We start from the raw sequence: 24,414 nt of genomic DNA, 5'->3' as shown, positions 1-24,414 counted from the left end.
ACGCTAGAAGCGAATATATGTTGGCGGTGCTGAGCCTGTTGGAATTATCTTCATTTCACATGGAACGCTTAGACTCGACAGCAGCGCTAGCAACAGCTCCCTGCTCTTTGCGAAGTGCGAGATGCATCACCTCCCGGCATCACATTCCCCAAGTCCTGAATCCCTCAGACCGTTGTTGGCTCGTCCCCCGTCCACGCCTCACCACTTGCGATTACCTCTATCTAGTGCCCTCTCCACGAAAGCCATGTTCGCTCTGATCCTAATAGAGTGCGAAACTCTTTGAACCTAAACTAGTAGACAACCAAAGCGGAAAGATGCAAAACCCTGGCACTTTCCACGCACAAGGCGCCTGCGTGCCTCGTGCCTTTTTACTTTTGCCCTTATATCATTCGATCCTCCGACCTTCCTGCGATGCTCGCTTCCCATCGGCTCAGTATCACCTCAAGCTTCTGTCCTTACTCTCTTGCCAGTCTGAATGTCTCTTGAAACTGCGTGGTCACTGCTCCGAATTTCCATATCGCCTTTTTCTCATTGGCTTGCTGGCTCGGCACGACGCTCCTATACTGGGATTTTCCCAGTCTGCCCCGCTAAAAGCTGCTCGTCTTTCTGCTAATACTACTCTCTGTTGTTGCCGTTTCCCTTTACTAAGAAGGTCTTTGATTTTGTGTACCGGTACCCGCATATCAATGTCTTGTTGCCTCGATGCAACATCGAAGACCTGATGCATCTTCGAACGCTAGAACCCAGCTTCCACCTTTAGCACCTAGAGGTCAGCAGTCCGTTCCTGCTACTTCTGCTAATGCAGATACTGAGTCTGCCGGTGGGAGTACTTCCTCTACGCGGCCGAGACTGTCACACCGTTCAAGGGCCGGCTGCTGGTAATATCATATTCCGTTCCAATCACAAGAGACTTGAACAATTACTGATTCGATGGTCGAAAAGGACATGCAGAAAACGAAAGGTGTGTGCATAGCAACAGATGAGGACACGAAGGCCTCAACCACATTTTGGGCAAACACACTGACTGGGCTTGTAGGTCAAATGTGATGAGGTCCATCCACGATGCGGTGTAAGCAAGATACCACGACCCTCTTTGCAATAGCATATGCTAACCCATGTAGCCATGCACGCGTTTGAATAAGGAATGCGACTGGGAGTTCCGCTGGAAGTTCGACGATGTCACACAGAACACACGACACAAGTACTCAAACGTGTCAACAGCCGGCAATGCCGTCTGGGATCGTAAGTGGTTTCTCATCCTGCTGTTCGACTTGACCATCGCCACAGGAGGAGTCGCAACACCCAAGGGAAATGGCTGACCATGACCAGCGCAAGCACCACGCCTAGATCGTTCCAGCTTGGGTAATCGGAGATCACAGTCACCTACTCACGACAACCTTCCTTCTTTCTCCGAGCTTACAAATGATGAGGATCGTGAGAGAAAGGCCGAGTTTCAAGTACCTGGTACTTTCAACGTCGTCGTCAACCCCGAAAGTTTTGCGAGTCTTCCGGAGTATGGACCACTTCCTGGAGCACGATCAAGGAGGGCCAGTATCCACTCGGGTCGGAACAGTTGGGACAGTCAGATGTCCATGGAAGCCTTGAGGCACCGGCCAAAGATCAATTTTCCTAGCGGCGATCCCAACATCGTGGTGCTCGCCAAATTTGAGGATGCGCCTTTGTCACTCCCAAGTCTGGCATCCTTTCCTGTGGACAGGAGAACCAGCCTGCCAGAAAATCTGCACTCGTTGAGCATCTCTGGCGGCTTGCGAGGTTCAAGTCTACCTTCTGGACGGCGAAACGACTCGGTCACCCAGGGACTCCGAGACGAGAGGCTTATGGTCCATTATCGCGGCTTTATCTCAAAGCGCATCTTTCCCATTGGAAAGACCTTGCTTGTAGACCGACCATCACAGGAGGATCCTATTGTTGCCGAAGCCAGAGACTTTCCTCCGGTAAGTCGCAGCGTCCCGTGTAGCCTCGTTTCCACATTTCTGGGGCAAATAGCTTGCTATAAGTCCTCACAGTCACACCGCTGCGAACAAAAAGGCAGCCGACACGATTGGTTTTGGGATGACGAGAACGTTCTCGTTCATGCAAACCCTCGTTCATGCGCGCTCGCTTACTAAACATGAGCCTTACTGACATCATACCAGCTCTACCATGCTATATGCGCAGTCTCTCTGCTCAGCCTGGCACTCAAGGGCCAGCAACAGCTGTTGACAGAAGCCTTCCAGCACTACCATCAAGCTATATCCTCCAGCTTATCTTCACCTTCCGACCTACACTCCGACCGCCTCCTATATCTACATTTCTTATTACTGATCTACGATATCAGCTATGCCACACAAGGCTCGAGCAACACCCAAGAGGTGTTCAACATGAGTATGTGGGAACACCACATCCAACATCTAATCAGGATAGCCCAACACCGCAAAGGGCAATCAAATGGAATACTACAAGCCTACCTGCTCTGGTATGTGCTATACCTGGACAAACAAGCCTGTTTGTCAGGAAACGGCAACGGAGACTTCGTTCGCGCCTTCCTCACAAACGATTTGACGATGCCGGATTGGAATCGCATCTTTGGAGGCTTCGATATTGTGCAACCGGGTGATGGCTATCGCGGCGAGGATACGAGTGCCCACACTGACGTCTTTACCTTTGCCCATCACATGTGCATCCAAGGCGCCAAACTATGCCAACTATCCCTGAAGATCCGCGCCGAAGCCGCAGTGCAAGATCTAAATGGACCGCAAGGCAGTCAGATCCTGGCTGCGCGCATCCAACTGGTTGCGCAGTACCAGAGTGAGCTCTACGCCACATGGAACCGCTACTGCCCATCATACCTCTTCCAGCCAAACTCCGAGTACGCGACCGGCAGACTTCCTGCTATTGCTAGGATATTCCTAGACTTTGTAAGCCCTTGCTTGCCTCATCTCTGGACCATTCTTTGTTAACGCTGTACCTCTCGCAGGCACAACTACAATTCAGCACTTGGGTAATTTACTCGAGCAGCTCCCTCTACCCAACGCAGTCCTTCCACCTAACACCCTCCCAACGCTCTGAAACCCGCCTCCACAGTCTTAAAATCCTCTCCATGGCCGACGCGGCAGTAACACTCCAAAATTACGATCACCATCAACTCGTTTTCCCAATTTTTGTAGCTGGTTTCGCAAGCCCGGATATGGAGACAAAAGCCCGTGCGATTGCTTCGATGAGAGTCATGGAAGGCACGGGGATCTCAAGGAACGCAACGAGGAGTAGAGAATTGCTGGGTATGGTCTATGATGAGCAGAGGGAGAGGATATTGGCTGGAGGTAGACCGGAAGAGGTGGATTGGATCGACATGGCAAAGGCAAAAGGCATGGGTGTCGTCAACTTTGGTCTCTGATGAACTCATCCATGCATGCGCGTCAGAGGCGAGATGGATTATCCCAGTACCTCGCATATCAATCCACTGGTCCTCCTTGTTTACCGTGGACTCAAAAAATGGGGCATATATCAAAGACGAGTAGGAAATTCTGCAACACTACGCCCGGACGAAACAACCTTGGAGGGAAGCGAATGATGTGAGTAAGATCACGATTGTGGAACACGTCAAATGGACGCATTATGGTTGAACAAAAATGGCGTGTTTATGCTTCTTCGTTTCATTGTTACTTGTATCTGCTTTTCCTTTCCTGGTTTCTGGCTTTCTTGTCGAAATTCCCAGCGAGGCGTTCATCATCCCATTTCCTTCTCCCTCAGGAAGTCTGGAGATAGGTTGGGCAGGTTGGCATTGTGTTTCCTATACTAGTAAAATCATCGCGTCCCAACGGATCTCATGAGCCATGTCCATGGGACTTTAGATTTGCTGTTTATATCTCTCCCTGCACCAATCTCGACAGATACGGCACATCTGTCCGACACAGAAGGTGTCATTGGCGTCTATACTTACGCAGTGGCAGACTTAATGTTCGCGACGTTGTGATTTAATGAAAAAGTGCTCGCACCGCACTCAGAGCCGTTGCAGAATGTCTCAGACCCTCCTTGTGTTTTTCCGTCACCTCGTGTCTGTTCCCCCTTCGATAAGGTTACAGAAAGCCACGACCCACGTTGGCCCCTTGTGGAGCAAAGGCCTCACGATGTTGTGGATGCTAAGGTTTCTGATACACCTGTTTTTTGCTCTGCGTCCGCTGTTTTGCCTAAGCTCTTTTCACATGCGTAAGCCCTGATGTCGCATAGGCTTGCTGAAAGTTGCGACATGCGACATGCCTTGAGCCTCTGAGCTTGTCTTGCTCGTTCGGTCGATACGCCCTACGCATGCGGTGAGCGTGGTCGTGGTCTGATACGGTGGCTTGTATATTGGCAGGCTCGTGAAATGCTTGATTCGAAGTGGTGTGTCACAGGCTCGTGTCTAAAGGGTGTGCTCGGTTGACCAAGGGTGAGCTGTAGAAGCCATTTCGTTCAATCTCGGTTCTTCTCGCGAGCTTGCAATCGTGCTAAAGTGTGTTGAACAACGATGGCATACGTTTACATGTGCAACGCGTTTGAAGACATGTCGATCGTAAAGCATGTCTGGTATTTCAAATGCCCTGACGTTCGAGATCTTTCTCGAGTAGAGAAGCTGAAGAAGCGGTGAGGAACTAGTTCGATGGTCATCAGATGCTTTCCGAGATAGAACAAGGCAATGGACAGGCTCGATAGCATGGAAGAATTAGCAGATCATCTTGGCAGGTTATGTGTTTGTGGTATGCTAATTGCCATACTTTGCAGGCTTTCACAGTCGAGACCATCTGAGTTGCGTTGAAACTGGCGATCTATTCGACTTCCTCGATGTTTCGCACGTAGCGAGAGATGAGAGTACCTGACGTACAACAAGCTTTCCCACATACGTGAACCCTGACGATGCCGACACCGATGAATTGGTAGGAGTAGAGGGAAAAAGTAGGAGACCGGAAGTGGAATCGGTAGGAGACGTAAATCACATTGGCCAGCAGGGAAGGAGTAAGAGACTGCAGGGACCATTTTGTCGGAGCTGCCGGTCGTTTGCCAATGTGCTCGTTATTACCAAGTAGGTAGGAGCGAAGCTAAAGTCCCGATGGCTCCGTCTTGAATAGACAGGAGAGGGGTCCGCCACCAAGTTACCTGTCTACCGCAGAGTTGACCAATTTTGCAAACAATGGGTGTATAGTGTAGCCAAGAAGAAAGAGAGCTGGATGGCTGTTGAGTGAGTATCGTTTTTACATCGCTTGTTGGCATCAGATTTGTGCGTACGTACGTGTCCTTCCCTCTTTATGTGTGCCGCTGCATGGTTGCATATATTGTTTCTTTTATCCTGGCAAGTTCTCAAACAGCAGTGTTCAATGCTCTTGCCCTGAGGCTCTTGATGGTCGAGTTATCTTCGGAGCAAAACTTGCCCCATTGACGCGCCACTGAGGAAATGATCTTGCCGTATAAGCGAGACTTTTATGCATCATCATCCTATCTGAGCCCGCCTGAGCCCGTGCGGCTCTTTTCTCTGCCTTATGGTCGTAACGACGGCCTTCATATGGAAGTACATCCTTATGAATCGCGTGCTACTCGGAAGACTCGGCCGAGTTGTATGCCATGCCATTCAGCAGTCCAGACAAAAGTCGATCGGAGGAAATGCCCGTCGCTAATACGAGCAAACATTCTGTTTCAACCCCGAACTCGCCATTCTAAAACAGTCCCGGCGGGACATGTGCCACGCACACCAAAAGGAAACCGTGAAGATTGTGGATCCTTACATATTCGCGGAGGGGCTCTTGAAGGATGCTACTTTCGACGACTCCAACCCTATTCATGGAAAGTTGTCAGCTCTCGAAGCATCTCGAGTGATGCAGATTGGTCGAGCTACACTCCTTACCATTTTCATGGCCACATACCGAAGTTCCTCGGGCGAGTAGGGTTTGTATCAGTGTGCGTTCTTTGTGAACACCTCCTCGGACTGACAAAACAAACACTAGGGGAATTGTACATCAATGCATCATCGATCCGAACGGCATCTTACTGGCCGCATTTACTCATTGCCTCCACACTCGTTCATGTTCCCGATTACTACTTGCTAGACAAGTGCCGACGGGTAGCCATGTTACATCCGCATCAGTGTACGCCGTTGCGGCTTGTAGAAAAAATCTGTTGGGAAACAAGATGTTTTGATCGAACTTTGGCATTGGAGCCTCGGGGATGCAGTCGTCGCGTGGTCGGGGAAAGCGCAGGGCCGTCGGCCAAATATCCCAATTGGGTATCATTCCACGGCGGCGGGCCGGGCTTACAATAAGCCTGGCGACGACATGTGTCGAAGAAGGCTATCACGTGAAGCCTAATCCAAAGAGATTGGCTGCGAAGCAAAAAAAAAAAAGTCCCTTTACGGACGAGCCGATGTGGAGTTCGCAGCCCTGTGGAGGAGCATGATTTCGGAAGGTGGCGCGCCGCATTCAATTGATGGCTCTGTCGATCCGTCCTCGGCCGGTAGCGAAACGAGAAGCGCTATCCAAAAGCGAAGTACACACTGTGGTGATACAGAACGACATATTTCGACTCCTCGGTCTCAAGGACCCCCTTCGTTTACCACGGCTTCTGGTTACAAATACATCATCCCTTCCACCGACACCTTGGCGAGAGACCGGGTTTCGAACACACGGAAAGTGCTATAACGGCATGCGTGCTCTCTGAAAAGAAGTTTTGACAAGACTCTTCTACGACATAGTGTAGAACCGCCTTCAACAAATTCTCCTCGCAGATAAGGCCTCCCAGCTACAAAGCCATCTCTTCCATCGCGATTCTCAATCAGAGACTGATACTTAACAACGGAAAGAATGGCATGGGGGCGCACCTTGCAGAAACAAAATGTATTCTGTGACCTGACTCTCAAAATCGTCCACTCACTACGATCTTGATATCTGTGACCTCTACAAGCCGCCAAGCTGTTTTTATGACTGCAGCATTAGTGGGTAGAACATCTTGGGCGTTGACCTTCCTCAAGCTGCTCCTCCTCAACCATCAACCGTAGAAGAGAGCTGTTGAAGGTATAGAAAATCTTGGACAAGGAGAGCTTCGAACCACCACACACTGCCACGCATGCAGGACCAGATTCGAAAGATGAGTGACCAGTCTCGAGTCAGAGCATGAACACTGGACCAACTGAAGATGACAGCTCAGGAGGCATATGAAGCAAGACAATGATATTCTGTTCACAAGCAACGATGAGAAGCAATGTTTATTCTATCAAAAAGTGGGTTGCATTCAGGTATTTTCATGTAACCTCTACTGTCATGTGCCTCTCACTTTCTCAATCTGCGCCCTGCGCATGCTAATGCCGCTCAAAAATGCATACCAAAAGAAAAGAAACGCAACAAGAATGCCCTCTCAAAAAGGGTCTACAACAAGATGCATCAAAACATCTTGTCCAAAGAAAGGGAATAAATACTTCCTCAAACTTTGCTCAAGCATCCTCGGCTTCCACTCGGCACAAAATCTCCTCCAAAACACCCTCGAGAAATCCTTCTACACCTTCGCCCATGCCGACCGGTGCAACGCTGTCCCAGTGATCAATGTCCTTCATGAGACGTCCCACTTTCGAGACCAATCTACGGATCTGTTCGTGTGCCTGTCTCTTGAGCATGATGTCCTGGGGAGTAGGTGTGGACTTTGATTGCGCGGTGGCTGACTTTTGCAGCATCGAGAGCTGGTATGCGCGGCGGTGGAGAGCGGCTTCGAGAGCAGGGATTACAACGCCTGATAGAGCAGTGATCTCGTCGTTCGAGGGCTGTGCTGGAGGCGAAGGCCCGGTCATTGAAGCCGAAGAAGACGACGAGGGTCTGCTGCTTGATGAGCTGCTCTGCATGGAATCAAATGACTGCTGTGTCTTCAGCTGGGCGTCTGAGCCTTGTCGGTTTCTGAGTTGAGCGTCCGAGTTCTGTCTCAGTCTACTCTGAGCATCTGAATCGTATCGCAATCTGGACTGAGTGTCGGAATCTTGCCTAGACCTAGCTTGAGCTTCTGGCACCTGGAACTTTGAAGCTCCGGTAGTTCCGGGCCAAGCAGGCGGACTCGGTCTGCGAGGCGCGAGTGACGGCAGGGGCTGCTGCTGTGGTGGAGCTCGAGGTTGAGGTTGTTGCTGTTGCAATTGCACTTGCTGTTGTTGGACACTCAACGAAGATGACGTTCTCTCGAGCGGAAAGGGGCTAGCGTTTGATTTTTCGGGCGATCTCGATGGGCCATAGTTTGATGTGCTGGCCTGCTTTTGTGCAGCTGGTGTCGAAGGTCGGGCTTGCTCGTTTGCTCTATCATTCAGAGAGAGGCCCTTCATGTAGGAAGACATGTCTGCAGCGATGGATTGCTGTATGAAATCGTCGTTGATCTGCTGCGGCGTCGACTTGAATTGCGGTTGACTGGCCATGTGTCTCGAGGTTGTCGATTGTGGCGTGCGTGGAGTCTCGGGAGGTGTTTGTGGCACCTTCTTGATAGGTGACGCCGGTAGTGGGACACGAGCAGCAACACTGGGTGAAGGGGGCACCATGTCCGATGATGAGGTTGGTCGTTTGGAAGGGGAGAGATCTCTAGGTAATGGCGGGGGTGGCATATTGGGAGCCGCTCGAACGGTGCGACGACTAGAATTTTCTTCTCCTGCCCTATGACCAGTCTGCTTAGTGGGAGATTGTTGCTCGGCAGTCTGATTGCGGGTGTTCATAGCGGCCTCGTTCATGATTTTCAGCCCCGGTGCTCTCCGCGACAGGGGTCGGACTGTACCAAAATCCCACAGGTCTTCTTCCTCGGAACTACGAGGTGGTGATGGCTCGCGAGAATCCTCATCGTCCTCTTCGCGTTCACCGTGACGCGTCTGCCACCTTTCATATCTTTCAATCAGCTCGGTCAAATATGTAGTCCTCTTAGCCCTGCGAATCCATGGGTGTTTGAGGAGTTCCTTAGCGCTTGGTCTCTCTTTCGGCTCTTTACGCAAACAAAGATTGACGAAATCCTTGAAGGCCTGGCTGAAGTTGCCTTCGAGCTGGGGAGGGGGGTTCTTGGGAATGAGAAAGAGGACTTTCATAGGATGAATGTCTGCGTACGGAGGCTCTCCGTAGGCCAGCTCCAGAGCGGTGATACCAAGAGACCAAATGTCAGCCTTGTGGTCGTATCCTGATTGTTTGATGACTTCCGGAGCCATCCAAAAGGGAGTGCCCACAAAGGTATTCTTCTTTGTCATAGTAGCAGAGAGCTGTCCGGAGACACCAAAGTCGGCAAGCTTTACTTGGCCGTTTGAGCCAAGAAGGACGTTTGCAGCCTTGATATCTCTGTGGAGTTTGTTGTCGTTGTGTAGATATTCCAGACCCATGAGCAATTCGCGGATGATGATGATGATGTACTCCTCGGGAATGCTACCAGGTCTCATGAGGTTGCCACAACTACCACCAGAGCAGTATTCCATGATGATCCACAGGTCAGAGCCTTTGAGATAGGAGCCATAGTACTTTGTGGTGTATGGGGAGTTGAGGCCAGAGAGGATGGAGATCTCCTGTATGATATCGTCGACCTCGTCTTCTGCATTCTCGACATCAATGACCTTGATGGCCACGGCTTGACCAGTACGTTTCTCGACACTATGAGTAAAGATCAGCGAACAGTCAAGATACGTAAGGTTGCATGTGCGACTTACCCCTTGTACACCTTGCCAAAGCTGCCACCGCCTGTTGACTTGTATCAGCATATGCGCCTATTTGCCCTGACCGTATCCGCCCTCTTACCAATGCAGGCCTGCTTCGTGTACAGAGTCTCGGGATCCACAGCCCCTCCACCAAACGCGGACGCCATGTCGTGGTCGTTGTGTGATGCCGGTGCTTGCGCTCAGTCTTCCGGTGACTCGAGGATATTGTGAAAGATTTCGGCAGCTGTACCCGTGTGCCAGCGCTGTAGAGATATCCTGGTCCAATCTAGTCGTAATGGGCGTGTACTTCGTTGCGTTCTTTAGTATTTCGGGGAAGCGCTGAGTCGTCAAGCCAGCGACGACACAGGCATGAACAAAGGGGACTGTCGGGTTTCGAGTCGATATGAGGATAGGTCGGTGTCGAGGCGCATGGATAGACCCAAATGACGTTCGTGTCCAGCAGGTGGCTATTGTTTATTCAGCAATCTTGCAATGCAATGCGAGCTGCTGTTGTTGACCGAGGGCTCGCTTTGTTGATCGACCCGACAACGGCCGTGCACCTCCCGCAACCTGTTTGACAGCTCCAAACCACTCTTCGCTTGGTCAGTCTTGAATCATGTGTACATGAAGCTGTATAATGTCGTTTTCGAGAACAAACACGCCAAAACTTCATGTTGAATAGCTGCTGCTGCAGGAAGGGGAATCTCGGTACTATGGAATAAATCATCATGGGCATGTAGAGAAACGCAGGACATCTAGAAACTTCAACTCGGCCGCTTCCCTGTGTCGGATCTCAATCTCTCATAAGTGGGACACTCAAGTCTGTCCCATTGTTACCCAATAGCCCAAACTCCTTTTGCACCCCTCTGGAACGTCCTTTGGATGCTCTGATACCGATCTGATCTAGATTGCGTCTATGCTTTGGTATCGCTCAATCGAAGTTTTCAGCCTCCCGAAGACGACTGAGTGGGGGCTCTCTTTGGCCCGCAGGCCCGAAATTCATGAATAATGTGTTGCTCTCCCGTTTGGCTTGCTTGCTCATCGGATTGCTCAGTTGATTTGTACGACTTCCGTTCGACCCAGAGAATCTGTCATTATGCGGCACGGATCTGTTCTCGTTGTTTGCTGCCTGAGATGGTGCAAAGCCATTGTCGTGGCCATCGCGGGTAGGCGGTGCAGGCTGCTGGAAGAAGCTTGTCTGATTGTATCCAGGTGTTGACGATTCGCTGGACATCTTGTGTCGAGGCGATCTGACGCTTTCGGGAGCGGCCCCTGATAGCGGTGTATCTGCAGGCTGTGATGTGACCGGAGTTGTTATGTCGATTGGAGGACCAAAGACTCTGTCGTTCTCCATCACAAATAGGGATATGAGGGGGGCCGGGATATTCAGTGTTGGTGCAAAGACAATGCCGACTGTTGTAACGTTAGTTAATCGGCAGAAGTAGACTCCAACAGCAAAGAGACTTACCGTTCCGGACACTCATCTTGTTGGTACCCTCTCTATCTACAATCTCGCGTAAGAACGTGCTCAGAATATCTAGAAGTTCTCGGTTCGCCCTAGGCAGCTTGTTCACAAGGACATTGAATACTTCAACCTTGACTTTCTCGTCCACATCCAGACCTTTGAGGAACTCAAGATGGTGTTCTCTTGTGAGAATGCTAGCAGGAAGCTCCCGAAGGTAGAGCTTTAGGAGACTTGCAACTGCATGGATATCATAGTACTGGCCTTCGAGCAATTTGACATCGCCCTCGGTGTTGAATCGCTCCTTCAATGCCTTGATGACTATGTTAGAGCCAGACAGACGGAATATACCCTCTTCTGACGAGGCGTGCTTGGCTCTCAGATATTCGATGGACCGATAAACCACTGCGGGAAGGTGAACTGGAACGTCCGACGGTGGCGCAATTTCTATAGCTTCGGCCAAGGGTACGCCAAAGACCGGTCTCACAAGAACAGGCGATTCACTCTGGACCAGATCCTTAGGTATACTTCCAGGAACCGTGTCAGAGGATGAGCGGCCTCTGAAACCGAATATGCTTCGCTTCTTGTCTTTGGTCTGGGTGACAGGTTCCCTTCTGTTGCCCCAGGACTCTGCATTTTGAATGACTGCACCATTCGTCGGACCTGAAATTTGTGGGTGATGGCTTGAGTCGTGGTGTTGCTCGATGTCACCAATTGCTGGAGAGCCGATTGGTGAAGGCGTGGCAAGATCGCGAGTGGGCCCAATCACAGGCGCTTCGGCAGGTACAGTAGCTTGGTATGGAATGCTACGCAGCATACAAGAGCTATCGGACTGTCTCGAACTCGCTGATGAGAGATCATTCATGGATTTCTGCAATCGTGGACTGCGCATTGTGTGTAACGAATCTTGCTTCCTCAGAGTCGTGGGTGACACAATATGATCGACGTAGTGCAGTAAAGCCTCAACCCAAGCATCGCGTTCTTCATCGCTCTCGGCACAAAGCACATGCCTCACATGATTTGACGAGTCCTTGCGCTTGGGCTCAAGGATCAGGAAAGCATGTCGATAATCACTATCGCTGTCATCTTCCTCATGACGTGGAGTATGATGAGCTTGCCTGCCGATTTGCGCGCTCGTCAGTTTGATCGAGCCCATAATAGCGCCTCCTGGAGCTTCGAAATATTTGAGAGTTGGTCCGTCCAGCACAAAGTATCTGGCTTTCCAACCACCAAAGTTCTTTCCACGTTTTGTCAGATAGCCATCTTTTCGAACACCTCCTCCTCCTCCTCCTCCTCCTCCTCCTCCTCCTCCTCCTTGAATCACTGGAGCTTTGACAGTCTTGACCGCTTCTTGCGAAAAGTAGTCTGGCATGTCTGGGCCGATAGCGTCAGCGGTCAGGAAGCCACAAATGATGACAGCGGCTTGATCATCCATGGGAGTGTCGAGCATGCTATCGAAATACATGGCTAATGCATTCCTACGGGCGTCCATTCGGGCAGGAGCGTGACCTGTAAACAAAGAACGATCTGGAAGCTTTGTTCTGAAATTAGATGCGGTCTTGATTTGTTGATCAAAGACGGACATAGCAGTCAATGACTTCTCTACGCGCCATAGTTGTGTTCTGTCGGATCGAGCAAAAACAGCAAGAGTGATGACAGGGTTTTCCTCAGATGGTCTCGGCGCCATGTAACTATGCCTCGACGGTCGCAACCGCGATGAGTCTACTTTTACATAGATAGAAGGAAGAGCGTTTGGAGGCAGAAGAAGGCCAGGATACTGCTCTGACACAAATCCGCGATAGATTTCACCGGGCGATTTTGGAGTGGGCGCATTCGAAAACTGTTCGTTTTCGGCCACGTGTGGTCGCGATGGAACTGCGAGTCTGTCGGACATTGGATTTGCGGCCAGCGCCTGATAGGTCTCTGCACGAGCAAGATGAGGGGATGCGAACGAAAGAGGCGTCTGCGGCGGCATCGGAATAGGTTGACGAGGGGCACGGGGTGACAGAGGCATCTGGCCAGCAAGTCTGGGCGAAATGGGTATTGAGGACAAGGATTGCTTGAAAGCTCTAGGCATAGGCGAATTCATAGGCCTGTCTCCAGGACGAGGGCTCATGGGTAGACCAGGGCTCAGAACGGTCAGAGATACAGGATGGCGCTTGGGCTGGACGGGGGCATCGGCAGACACCATCTGGCCCATGCTCTGGAATGTCTGTACTTGGGCGAGCTGGGGAGAGCCGAAATCAATTGTTTCGGCATCGCTGAGTACGCCCTGATCCGTGTCGCTGAGAAGACCAGGGTCCGCGTCCAGATCAGCAGGGGCAGGGATACGTCGGTTGACGGTCGGAGGTGAAGCACTTCGGCTGCTGGGCTGAGCTGTCTCTTTGTGCTGACTTTGGCCAGCCAGCGTCTCTCTTAGTCTATCATCGTCTGCTCTTGTCTTTTTTCTTCCTCTCGAGAGTTGGGGGGTCCCGTCGTCGTCCGAATCCGAGGCTTCGCGAAGCATGGTAGGGGCACTTGACAGATCTAACGGAGCAGGCTTCTCCTTGCGTAACCTCTGGTTCGGGCTCGAGAAGGATTTAGGCGAGACTACTTGTGGGGCATCGGAAACCAAGGGTGTCTTGGAGCCATTCGCCGAGCGCACTGGGAGACCAGGCAATGAAGATGCAGATTCTGATGGCTGTGCACGAGCGGGGCGCGAATAGCCAGAAGGCAAGCTGTCCAGAGAGGCACTCGTGGGTAGCGACGGACTGGAGGTGGGCAGATTGGGAAACTGGCCGTCTTGGGCGGTAGAAGCAAGGCTCTCTCTTGTGGTGGGCGGACGGGAAGACTGCTCGCCCAGTATGTCCTTGAGTCTCTTGCGGTACTTGTCCTTCTCCTTGAGTATGCGCTCAAGATCCTTGTTGAGACCAAGGATCATGGCCCTCTGTTTCTCCACCAGCCTCCATAGTTGAGTGGTATGTGCCGAACCGGAATGTTTCTCTTGCAGCAGCTTCGCGATAGCAGCCTCGGGAGAGCCAGCGGCAGCGATCAGAGTGGGTATGTCGGTTATCTCCAGAGATATCGACGACTGTGAGCGGACTACGGGCTGTGGAGCAGTTGATGAAGAGAGCGAAGACAGAGTCGAATCCATCGAGACGGTCCGGTTCGCGGGCGAGTTCAGGGGAGGGCCGCGCTGAGCAGCGGCAGCAGCAGCAGCAGCGGCGGTGAGAGCTGTCGGAGGCATGATGGTCGAGAACTGAGGAGAGACGGAGGCATGAGAAGCACGCAGGCGACGAGTGCTCTCTAGCGGCCTGGCACGAAAAGGTGCTTGCCCATGCGTCGGACGCAAGTTGGGCGGGCTCGTTCGACTGGGAGATGGCAGGTCCAGTGCGTCTTGGTTCGCGTGAGGCGGTAGGGTAGCAGCAGCACGCTGATACGTGGTGGTGGGATGGTCGGCATGCTGGTGCAGCGACATGTCCAAACAACCAGACTATCTGCAGCCTGCTTGACCAATGACGCTAGCGCCCTTCATTTATTGTGTCTGGCGTGATACCAAGTTTGGGTCAAGCGCACAAGACAATGCGATACGATGGCCAATATTAAAGACTTCACTCCGAATACCAGCAGTCTTCGCCAGTCGAATGCAACAAGAAATGTCGTGGTAGACGGCGAAATATTCTGCTCGTCAATCAGCCAACCCTCTTCTCGCCTAAACCATGAAGCCTCTTGACTCAGGGCCCAAAGCCGTTATGTTTCCAGTCTTCGATGCCAATCTGCCCCGGCGAATCAGCTTGGCCGAGCCCTACATTCAAACTCAAGGCACAATCGCAAATGTCACACTTCTCTCAACTTTCCCCTTGGCCTTGCTTAATTCTGCTTCCTAATCTGACGGGCCAATCTCCACGACTCTCGCTTTCTGCCTTGCAACCCAAACATTGTCAAGCCACCCCCGGCTTCGTCCCGAGTCCGAGACACTTCGCTTGTGAAACGGCCCCTACTTGTACCTGCCCGGGCCTGTCTACACTCCACTCCCACCACATCAAGACATCGTGTAAGAGCAGACATGTCCAGAAATGGTCATTTCAGAAAATTGTCAATGACGTCGTCCTGGTAGTACCAGGTTTCATGTTTATGGGCCCAGTCTTGCTTGTGGAGGGTTGCTTCTAACAAGGTTTATTAATTGGATGCGGCCCGTTGCTTTCAGCCTCCCAGACCCACCCATACTATATGCTCGCTCAAGCAAAACGAGACAAGCTCTCCTAATCAGGCGATGCTATCGCGACAATTCCATCGAACCACAAAGAACAGAGGAAAATTCGTTATGCACATTAAATTTCGTATCCCAATCTAAGCTTGCTTGCTTATAAACACCATGACTCCGTCGCTGCAAACATGAGGTATAGTTGGTGTATTCGTTCTATCATGAGCCCGTAAATCGAGGCAGTTGGGCTGGCACAAAGTCGCCTTCGTCCTCTGTTGCTGCTGTTTCCGGATCGAAGCTCGGGAACGGCACTGTATCGCTGCTCGGTGTCTTGTCGTCATTCGGCGATGCTAAAGCTGGTGCTAACTTTTGCTCCGATATGTGTTCTGTAGACATGGTCTGTGCAGTATCAGAACTTGTTGCTAGCTTTGGCTCTCGAGAGGGTGGCACAGGATCCAAGGGCGACAACTCGCTGACACTCAATCCGCGTTTTAATGCGAGACCTCGGGCAGCATCTCTCCTGCTTGCAATGGTGCTTTCTTCCTCTTCTCGTAGCCTGTCTTCTTCTTGTTTGAGTTCGGTCAAGGACTGTACGGGTTTGGGTTCCACTTCTCTTGACGGCGAAGGGCTGACTGCACGAGATCGCCTTTTGGAGCTGCGTGTGCTTCTGCTTGACATGGTCCGAGTTGATAATCTAGAGCCAGTACTTGGGCGTTTCCCTGGGCGACGAGGTTTACCATTATTATCTACATCTTCCAATGCGGCGCTGGTTGTCCGACGCTCCAGGACCATGGCAAATTCGTCGTCGAGCTCACGGGCGTCGTCTTCGTCTTCGCTCGGGAAAAGGTCGCCTCTCGAGCTGAACGAGTCGGTGGTGTTGTTGCTCCCGGCGGTGTTGCTTCTCTTTCTAGGAGAAAAATCAACCTCTTCGGCGAGTGAAGGCATGGTCCTCGCAGCGCCAGGGTGTTCTTGCAAGTCGGCAGCAGAAGGCTTGTAACGTAGAGTCTTTGCTCCAGTGAGCTTGCTGGAGAAGCGGCCAAGAAAGCCGAAATATGACGATGCAGGAATGAGGGTAGGATCGGAGTCGGGGTCGTCTCGAGGTTGGCTCTTGCGATGACCATACTTGTCTCGGCGGGCACCGTAGCTCATTGCACGCTCACGAGCAGGCTGATCCGAGATGGCACTTGCGCCGTAGCCAGATCCTCTGTCCAGGTCGTCGTTGTCCCATGCCAGCAAGCCGGCAGTCTCGTCGTGGTCCCAGTCGTCATAGAAGTCGAAGCTCAGCTCAGGGCGACCGCGTGTACGGGCGCGAGAGCGATATGAGCGGCCGTCGCAGCACGTAAGACCAGAGCAGCAGGATTGAAAGCAAGAACCGATGGAGGAGAAGCAAGGGCCTAGATAGCGGTGGGAGAAGGTAAAGATGTTTGCCTGGGCGGACTCGTTTGCGCTCTCAAAGGTCTGGGAGATCTCATTGATGGTGCGGCGAAAGCGAGGATCGCTGCGTCGATACATGACGGGCGAGTGGCATCAGTCGAGTGCGGCGGCGTGGATGGTAGGAGGAATGGCGCGGGGAACGGGCGCTGGCGCTGTGCTGAGGATGATGGCAATGGCGTGCCTTAGGGTTTGAAACCTGGGCGCCTTGGGTGACGGGTCGCCGGGGTGGGGACTGAGTTGGGGCCGACGAGAGAGTAGGGCTCGGATGCGGCCGGCATGGCGATGTGGAGAGGACAGATGCGATAAGATAACAGCGAAGAAAGGAAAGAAGGGAAAGAGAAGAAGCAAAAGGTCGGCCGATCTGGATGCCTGTGCGGACAGCGTCAGACGGGCCTAGAATTCCCAAGCGGCACTCGAGGAAACGCCTCCAGTCACTCTCGTTGACGGACGAATTCAACATGTAAAACAGCTTGTAAACACACGCCTTGGCCGTTCTTTCCTGACTCTTGCAAAGCGTTTGGCAGCACTTTGTCGTGCGCCCTCTCTGCCCGTCCTTGCGACAAACATGCACTACAGTAAGCCACCACTTTGTCCAACACTACTCCGGGACCTATACTGTGCCTCAGTATAGCCCAGAGCCCTGTCAACGTCAACGTCAACGTCCCTGCTCCGTGCCTGTCCTTTGTCACCTGCAACCCATCGCTCACACCGACTTCTAGTCCGCTTCCTCAAGACGCCCAAGGTGCACGTCGAGAACGGCGCCGTCACCCTCAGCGCCGTCATCACTCTCACCACCGACTTGGGAGAAACCTTTTACCCACACGACATCCTGCTCGCCGCGAGTCTCCGCGAGCCTGACGACGATGGCGACATCTACCTCCGCCGTTCGCTGCAATGGAAGAAAGACATGCGTTCTCTGAACATCTCCCTCGACCTGACGCGCACAGAGATCGACTGGCCTGCCAGACTCCATGTCCACACAAAAGCCAACGGTGCCATGGCCGATAGCTTCGAGGAACACCACTCCCGCGGCCACTTGCCAGGCATCATCTCCGTCTGGAGCGAGTCTTTGGACCCCACCAAGGGCATCTTCGAGACCCGCAGACGCGTCGAGCGCCGTTTCACTCCTTTGACAGGGCGTACCTTGAACATGTACGAAGACACTGGCGAGAGCATCGCCCGCCATCTGTGGGACGGCAGTCTTGCTCTGACTGCCTATCTTGACCGTGTCGCCGCTCTCCGCTCTGTTCACGAGGCACCCCTGCTGGAAAGTGTCCTATCCTCCGCCACATACAGGAAACTGAATGTACTGGAACTGGGTTGTGGCTGCGGTGTCGTCGGTATCGGCCTCGCTCAGACCGTGCCAGACTGCGATGTCCTCCTCACCGATCTGCCCGAGGTCGACGAATTGGTCGAGCGCAACATCGCAGCTGCCAATCCCGCAATGTCGTCCAATATTGACTTTGCTGCCTTGGACTGGGAGGCACCATTACCACCAAAAGTCTCCTCTCGCGCCTTTGATCTGATCTTGGTCGCTGAATGCATCTACAACAGCGACAGCATTCCCCCCTTGGTAGATACGCTCGAACGCCTCGTCCAGCGCTCACCAAGAGCAGTCATCCTCATTTCCACAAAAGTTCGACACGAGAGCGAAGCCATGTTCTGGGACCTGTTCCGTTCAAAAGGCTTCAAGCAAAAGTCACAAACCTCGCTACCAGTTCCTGGAGAACCTGGCTACGGCTACGGCGACTCGGCAAGCGCCGTCGACATCTACATCTACCAAGGTCCGAACCCACGCACAAGTCACTCGCCCTCCAGCTCGAAACCAGTCAGTCCTGCGTAAGTTATAACATCATGGCACGGAGTTTCAACGAGATTCACATTCATCTCTGTTCTCAAAGCAAGTCATTGGGCGTTTTGTGTCGTTTTAGTACAGCGCTCTTCAAAGCGTGTTTCATCTCGTCATGCATTACCGGATGCAAGGCGTTTCAGGCGTGCTTTGCAACGAAAATGGAAGACGAGAAAGGTTGCGCGTGGCGTCCAATTGTCGGATATCAAAAGGCGCAAGGAATCCCCCACCCATATTTTTCATGACCTTTCCTACTCTATTCCCTTCATGATTAAATCTCATGAGATCGTACCACTAGAAAAAAGACATTCACATCATCTCTATGATCCGCGGTTCATCTCTTCTTCACCGAGAACATCTTTATTCGTACACCTATATCCATAAAAAGCGTCAACCTCTCCACGAGACCTCTCCTACACGACTCGCGTTTCATGTGTTCAATTTCCGAAACAGCGACAAAACAGCAATCTCACTCTCTGTTTGCACGAAAGCAAAAACAAAACAAAAAGAAGTATTTCCAGATCCTGGCAATGGGCGGAATCGAACCGCCGTCGGGTCGGCGTTGCTGGACTTTAACCTCCACAACGACACATGCTACCACTACACCACATCACCTTAGCTTGTAAGGACTGAACCCGGTTGGCCGGATTCAGGATCTTGAGGGTGTACAACAGCACGATGAATTATAGATCTTGATATCGATGACCATGGTTGAACTATGTCCGGATTGACAACAGCTTTAGCTCAAGACTCGAAGGTATTAAAAGCTTAACAGGCAGGCAGTGTTTAAGTGACTCGAGCTTTGTGAGACTCGTGTGCTGATGTTCTTCGCAGTCCGGGGGCGATGGTTGAGCTTGTCACCCTGGCTTTGTGTCAGAAGCAGTGATATATACTTATACAACATGCTAAATCATTCCGGTCTTCGTGTGTAGTATTCTCACGCTGAGGGCTATGTACTCTGATATCTTTAGCGTATCAAACATGGGTTTCATGACTTGTAGTTGATACATATTGCGTTGCAGTATTTCCAATTCAGACGCACATGCGGACGGTCCATCGTCTTGACTAACCATGGTAAGAACCTATGATTATCCAAGCACCGATCTTATAGTACAAAGTGCTGCATGTATACATATCTGCATCTGCTCACATGTGAACAATCAGCTTAACATGACTTTTGGGTTCTCAAGTCACATTCCTGAAACTTCTCACCTTGCACAACTCGATATTTCACCATTTTTGGCCAAACCGGCCCGACCCCGCGGGAACACGTTTAACAACGAGCTGACAAACACCTGGCGTCGCGTTAACAGTAACGGAAGGAGACAGTGCACACATCCAAACTTTTGAAAACCGACACGGAAAGATTATCTCATGCAACAGACGTGACTTCATTGGCCTACTCATCTATCCTCGTGACATGCATAGGGCGAAGAACTAAAAGGCGCTGTGGAAAGCAAAAAAGAAAAAAACACAAAAAGTAACTAGTGTCACAATGCGAAACAGAAACCATCATTCATACTCCTTCAGGCGAAAAGCATCCGGGACGTCACAAGGCCGAAGATTTCAACTAAGAACCAGTAGTAAGGAGAACTGATGGGCGACGGCCGCCAGATCCTTCGGGAGCACTCTCATATGAGTAGTTTGACAGCTTTTGCAAGGCGCTGATGAGGCCTGTCGTACCTTGGGTGATGGTAGTCATGGCTTGGGTGTTGCGCTTTCCAACGCTGACAGTGGTGACGTTGGCAACCTTGCCCTGCTCGGAAAGGTTGTTGGCCCATTGGAAGATGGTCTCGTCCTCGCGATCGTTGCCAGCCACCAGTAGGAAGTCAGGAGGTGAGCGTCCCTTGCCCTCGATGTTATTCTCGCGAAGCTTATCAAAGATGTTTGTAGCTGCTGAGCCCTTGCTCCAGTCAAGCGATTCAACGTAGACTGCCTTGCTCGTGGGAATGGCTTGCACTCTGTAACTCTGGCAACTGTCGTTGATGTGGTTGGCACAGTCTCCTGCCTGAGCACGAGCAGCATCGGGATCCACAGCCTTTTCGTAGTGGAAGACGAGAGAGCAGTGGCGCTCTTCAATCCACGATCCTTCAACACGCTCGGCGTAGTATTGGAAAATTGACTTGACGTCCTTCTTCCAAGCAGCACTTGCTTCAACATCCGCAAAGGCGGTCCAGTCATCCTCGGCAGCACCCCATTCGCGCAAGAAACATCCATTCTCGGCAATCACACCAAGATTAGGCACTTGGCGGAAGAGACGCTGTAACTCCTCAGGAGTACGGCCAGACATTACGTAGACAATGTTTCTCTTGTCAGATAACAGCTCGTTCAGTGTATCAAGTACACGCTGAGGAGACGTCAAAACAACGTCCTTGTCTGTTCCATAAGTGGCAAGTGTGCCTTCATAGTCCAGGATGAAGACTCTGCGTTCTGCATCCTTGTACTTTTGAGCAAGTGCGCTGACTGACAGACGGGGGATCGACATCGCGTCACGAGAGAATTGTTCTTTGGACGCCTTGTCGAGGGAGTCACACAGACGGGTTGTCCAGTAGTCTCCAGTCTGTTTGTGGACCACACTTGAAAGCTTGGTGTAGCGACGCTCCTTCTCTTCGGGCGACATCTCGAGAGCAAGCTTGATAGCTTCGGCGCACTTCTGGTAGTCCCAAGGGTTGACAGAGATCTCATTGCCACCGAAGACCGAGGCACTACCAGTGAACTCGCTAAGAATTAGAGGGCCGAACTTCTTCTCAGTTGTAGCACCGTCCTGGCACAGAATGAACTCATGAGCTGTCAGGTTCATACCCTCACGGAGAGAGGTAATCATCATGACATCAGCAACAGTAAGCAGTGCAACGTATTGTGAGAAAGAAATGTCCTGCTTCAAGAAGACCAAAGGTTGATGCGCAAGCGTCGAGTGAACGGAGTCGATACGGGTGTTGATATCCGAGACTGTGGCCAAGAGCTCGCTGTTTTCCGTTGTAGAGGTGGCAACTTGTAAGAGGACAACCTGTCGAGACAAGATTAGCTATGCGACAAGACTTGACAAACACTTTCTTGACTTACGTTTTGACGCCATTGGGGGTATTTGTTGAGGAACAACTCAAAAGCAAGTAGCTTTTGTCTGACACCTCTGACATTGTCTAACTTGTCGCGAGCAACGATCAAGTGTTTACCCTTGTATCTCTCCTGGATGATCTTGATCCATTCCTGCACCTCAGGCTCTTCTCTAGCCTTTGCCATACCCTCGGGATCAACACCGATGGGTTCATGGCTGACATTCACAAAGCGTTCTTCCAACTGTACTCCCTCAGGTGTGGCTTCGACTGTGAGAAGACGACTGCAAGTCTGCAGGAAGTGGTGGGCGTATTCCTTAGTCTGGAAAGCCACGAGGTTGGCACCGAGCATACCCTCAAGTAGTTCTGTACGGGTTGAAAGACATCTGAAAACCTCTGAGGATGGGAAGGCTGCGTGGAGGAAGAAACCAATCTGAGCATCAGGCAACCTTTTGCGAATCATACCAGGCACAAGGAGAAGGTGATAGTCGTGCACCCAGATAACATCGCCTCGCTTATAGTTCGCAATAATCTTGTCGGCAAAGTTCTGATTGACGTTCCTGTAGAACTCCCAGGAATGGTCTTCATAGGCTTTGCTTTTAGGATGATCAGGGATCTGATAGTGGAAGACTGGCCAGAGAATCGTTTTGCAGTAGTGAGTGTAGTGCCCATCAACATCGCGATCCGAAGGGAAAACAGTTACAGCGTCGTATTCGTTGGCGAGTTTGTCTGATATCTCCTCCTTCTTGGAATCGAGAAGAGCATCAGTAGGGAACCCTAGGGTACCAACCCAGATCTTTTGGAAGTCTTCGTCAGATCTCAGGGCATCGTGAGCACGGATGGCGTTGATCAAGCCACCATTTCCTTGGATGGCAGGCTCTACAGTCCAGGTCTTACGGGCGAAATTTCGTTCGTTGCTACCTCTGCGCGAAGTACCAACGGTGGGCCTGCGTTTCCTCTGAGCAGTGTACTTGGCTAGTAATTCCGGGTCCTTTTTCTCCGACTTCACGTAGTCAAGAATGCTACCAGACGGTAATGGCCCAGCGGTGGATTTGGGCTGATTCAAAAACTGACCAGCGGCACCCCACTCCGGAGGAGCTGCCTCCGTACGAGCAAGTGAGCGCGGATCACTGGGCTTGATGCGAGGGTCATTTTGCAATTGGGAAAAAAAGTCATCCTTCTTCTCCTCGGCAGGAGTCTTAGGAGGTGGAGGAGGACCACTGAATAAACTTGCCGCTGAAGTCGCAAGGGTCTTCATGTCAGTTGCGGATGCTGCTCGACTGTGCATCCTCTGCGGATTCGACCTTGTAGGGGCCTCTGGTTCATCGTGAAAGTCTACCGTGTACGGCAAGAATCTAAATTGTCAGCGGATGCGATGGCTCTCGATCATTGCGTCATGTACAACTTACAGACTGGCGACGAAGGTCGACATGATGTGTGATTGTAGGAACGTGTGTAGTTGGCGAGAAGCCTAGACGTGGACCCTGTGTCAAGTGGCCAATGTTTCACAAACCGCGATAGCTAGGTGAAGAGGTCGTTGTAGGTGGGAGATCAACCCAGATTATGACAGGTCCTTGTAGGGAGAGGAGGGCGACAACAAGTTTAATAGCAATGTCCAGAAAGTTCTGTAGACAAAGCAATGGACGTGCGTGCCTGTTATGCAAGAGTGACGGTCGAGCTTTCTGAAATAGACTAGCTTTGTCCGCGACTTTTCTTGGCTTGCTGTGCTGCCCTGTAGCTGTCGGTTTCAGATTGACCTCACGTCGGAAAATGTTTGGTCGCACAGCAAAGAGGAAGCCAATCTCACTCGTAAATGTGAACGCGACACCTATTAGTACATACGTTCTTACTTTCTTCTAGGCACACGTCTCTTCTTCGGTTTCGATGAACAAGTAGTTGCAGGAAGTTCCTGACCAACTTTTGCCCTGTTTGTGTGCGTGACGATCGGCGCGCAAAAAAAGTCCGAAACTGCCGCTGGGCGCTGCCATCGAAGTTGCGAGTTCCTTGTAACGATCGTACAAGTGACGCATGTTTACCAAGGATTGAGACAGACCCACCTCCAACCAAAAAGTAGGTACATCATTGCTCTGCCGCTCGTTTATGCTTAATGCAGGTCCTTGCGCCTCTATACGTGACCAATTTGGTAACTGCAGAGTGATTGCCTGCTGACTCGGTCAAAGTTGTGATAGGCACGCCTAACAGCACATTACATATATCTACATGGTACGTACACCTCTTCATCTAAAGGTGGGCAAGACATGCTATTCGTGCACTTACTCGTAGCCCAAATCTACCGATCGAATCAGCGTCTTCCGATGCATTCTAATTTCTCAATCATCCGAATGCCCTCGCTTGCATTCATCTCTTCTCGGCATACGTGAACTTTAAATAAAACGGTGCATGTCATAACGGACGCCCACGTGCAAGGCTGGAACAAAGACGATTTGATGAGTAGCAGTTCTGAGATTCTCCAAGAAACCATAAACGCCTTTCTGACAGATGCACAAGCGCCAGAAAAGCCAGGGTAACCCGGAAGAACACATGGTATAGTAGAGCCAAAAGGGAATGACCAGAGAGCAGAAAAGAGTGAATGGCAGAAAGCGAATGCCAATGAAAGTGTCGGACGGGGTATGTTGGATCTATGGGCTCTAAAACAGGACAACACTGCGCTCTAATATACCTCCCTCATCATATGCCCCAATAAGAAGCCAAAACAGGTTGCTATCGTTTCGTCGTAAAGAGTCCAGTCTCTCAAGCGAGCTATTCGTAGGAGACTGACAG

General features: G+C 51.4%; 6 protein-coding genes across 6 annotated transcripts; 2 read left to right on the top strand and 4 right to left on the bottom strand.

The window, feature by feature from the left end:
- Nucleotides 1-702: 702 nt before the first annotated feature.
- Nucleotides 703-3,512, top strand: AUEXF2481DRAFT_706582 (uncharacterized protein; the record flags this gene model as incomplete). Its single annotated transcript, XM_013488908.1, has 7 exons — nucleotides 703-820; nucleotides 867-961; nucleotides 1,037-1,069; nucleotides 1,122-1,242; nucleotides 1,330-1,955; nucleotides 2,157-2,918; nucleotides 2,978-3,512. 7 exons carry the CDS (start codon nucleotides 703-705, stop codon nucleotides 3,392-3,394), a joined length of 2,172 nt encoding a protein of 723 aa, XP_013344362.1. The 3' UTR covers nucleotides 3,395-3,512.
- A 3,938-nt stretch (nucleotides 3,513-7,450) lies between these two features.
- Nucleotides 7,451-9,819, bottom strand: AUEXF2481DRAFT_29202 (uncharacterized protein; the record flags this gene model as incomplete). The annotated part of the gene is made up of 3 exons (XM_013488705.1): nucleotides 7,451-9,608; nucleotides 9,665-9,695; nucleotides 9,753-9,819. The coding sequence occupies 3 exons, from the start codon at nucleotides 9,817-9,819 to the stop codon at nucleotides 7,451-7,453; spliced, it is 2,256 nt and encodes a 751-aa protein (XP_013344159.1).
- A 764-nt stretch (nucleotides 9,820-10,583) lies between these two features.
- On the bottom strand, nucleotides 10,584-14,571 carry AUEXF2481DRAFT_4737 (uncharacterized protein; the record flags this gene model as incomplete). The annotated part of the gene is made up of 2 exons (XM_013488630.1): nucleotides 10,584-11,065; nucleotides 11,121-14,571. 2 exons carry the CDS (start codon nucleotides 14,569-14,571, stop codon nucleotides 10,584-10,586), a joined length of 3,933 nt encoding a protein of 1,310 aa, XP_013344084.1.
- A 945-nt stretch (nucleotides 14,572-15,516) lies between these two features.
- AUEXF2481DRAFT_29200 (uncharacterized protein) lies at nucleotides 15,517-16,809 on the bottom strand (the record flags this gene model as incomplete). The annotated part of the gene is made up of 1 exon (XM_013488704.1): nucleotides 15,517-16,809. One exon carries the CDS (start codon nucleotides 16,807-16,809, stop codon nucleotides 15,517-15,519), a length of 1,293 nt encoding a protein of 430 aa, XP_013344158.1.
- Nucleotides 16,810-17,103: 294 nt separating this feature from the next.
- On the top strand, nucleotides 17,104-19,044 carry AUEXF2481DRAFT_39631 (uncharacterized protein). The gene is made up of 3 exons (XM_013488767.1): nucleotides 17,104-17,191; nucleotides 17,246-17,306; nucleotides 17,451-19,044. The coding sequence occupies exons 2-3, from the start codon at nucleotides 17,297-17,299 to the stop codon at nucleotides 18,572-18,574; spliced, it is 1,134 nt and encodes a 377-aa protein (XP_013344221.1). The 5' UTR covers nucleotides 17,104-17,191; nucleotides 17,246-17,296; the 3' UTR covers nucleotides 18,575-19,044.
- A 928-nt stretch (nucleotides 19,045-19,972) lies between these two features.
- On the bottom strand, nucleotides 19,973-23,483 carry AUEXF2481DRAFT_97437 (glycosyltransferase family 20 protein). The gene is made up of 3 exons (XM_013488907.1): nucleotides 23,043-23,483; nucleotides 21,644-22,988; nucleotides 19,973-21,587 (listed from the first exon to the last, which is right to left on the bottom strand). Exons 1-3 carry the CDS (start codon nucleotides 23,063-23,065, stop codon nucleotides 20,151-20,153), a joined length of 2,805 nt encoding a protein of 934 aa, XP_013344361.1. The 5' UTR covers nucleotides 23,066-23,483; the 3' UTR covers nucleotides 19,973-20,150.
- Between the last annotated feature and the right edge of the window lie 931 nt (nucleotides 23,484-24,414).

The sequence above is a fragment of the Aureobasidium subglaciale genome (assembly GCF_000721755.1).
Source record: "Aureobasidium subglaciale EXF-2481 unplaced genomic scaffold scaffold_9, whole genome shotgun sequence".
In the NCBI taxonomy this organism is placed as follows: domain Eukaryota; kingdom Fungi; phylum Ascomycota; class Dothideomycetes; order Dothideales; family Saccotheciaceae; genus Aureobasidium; species Aureobasidium subglaciale.
Note: the sequence above shows the minus strand (reverse complement) of the source record. Positions and strands in the feature narration are given on the sequence as shown.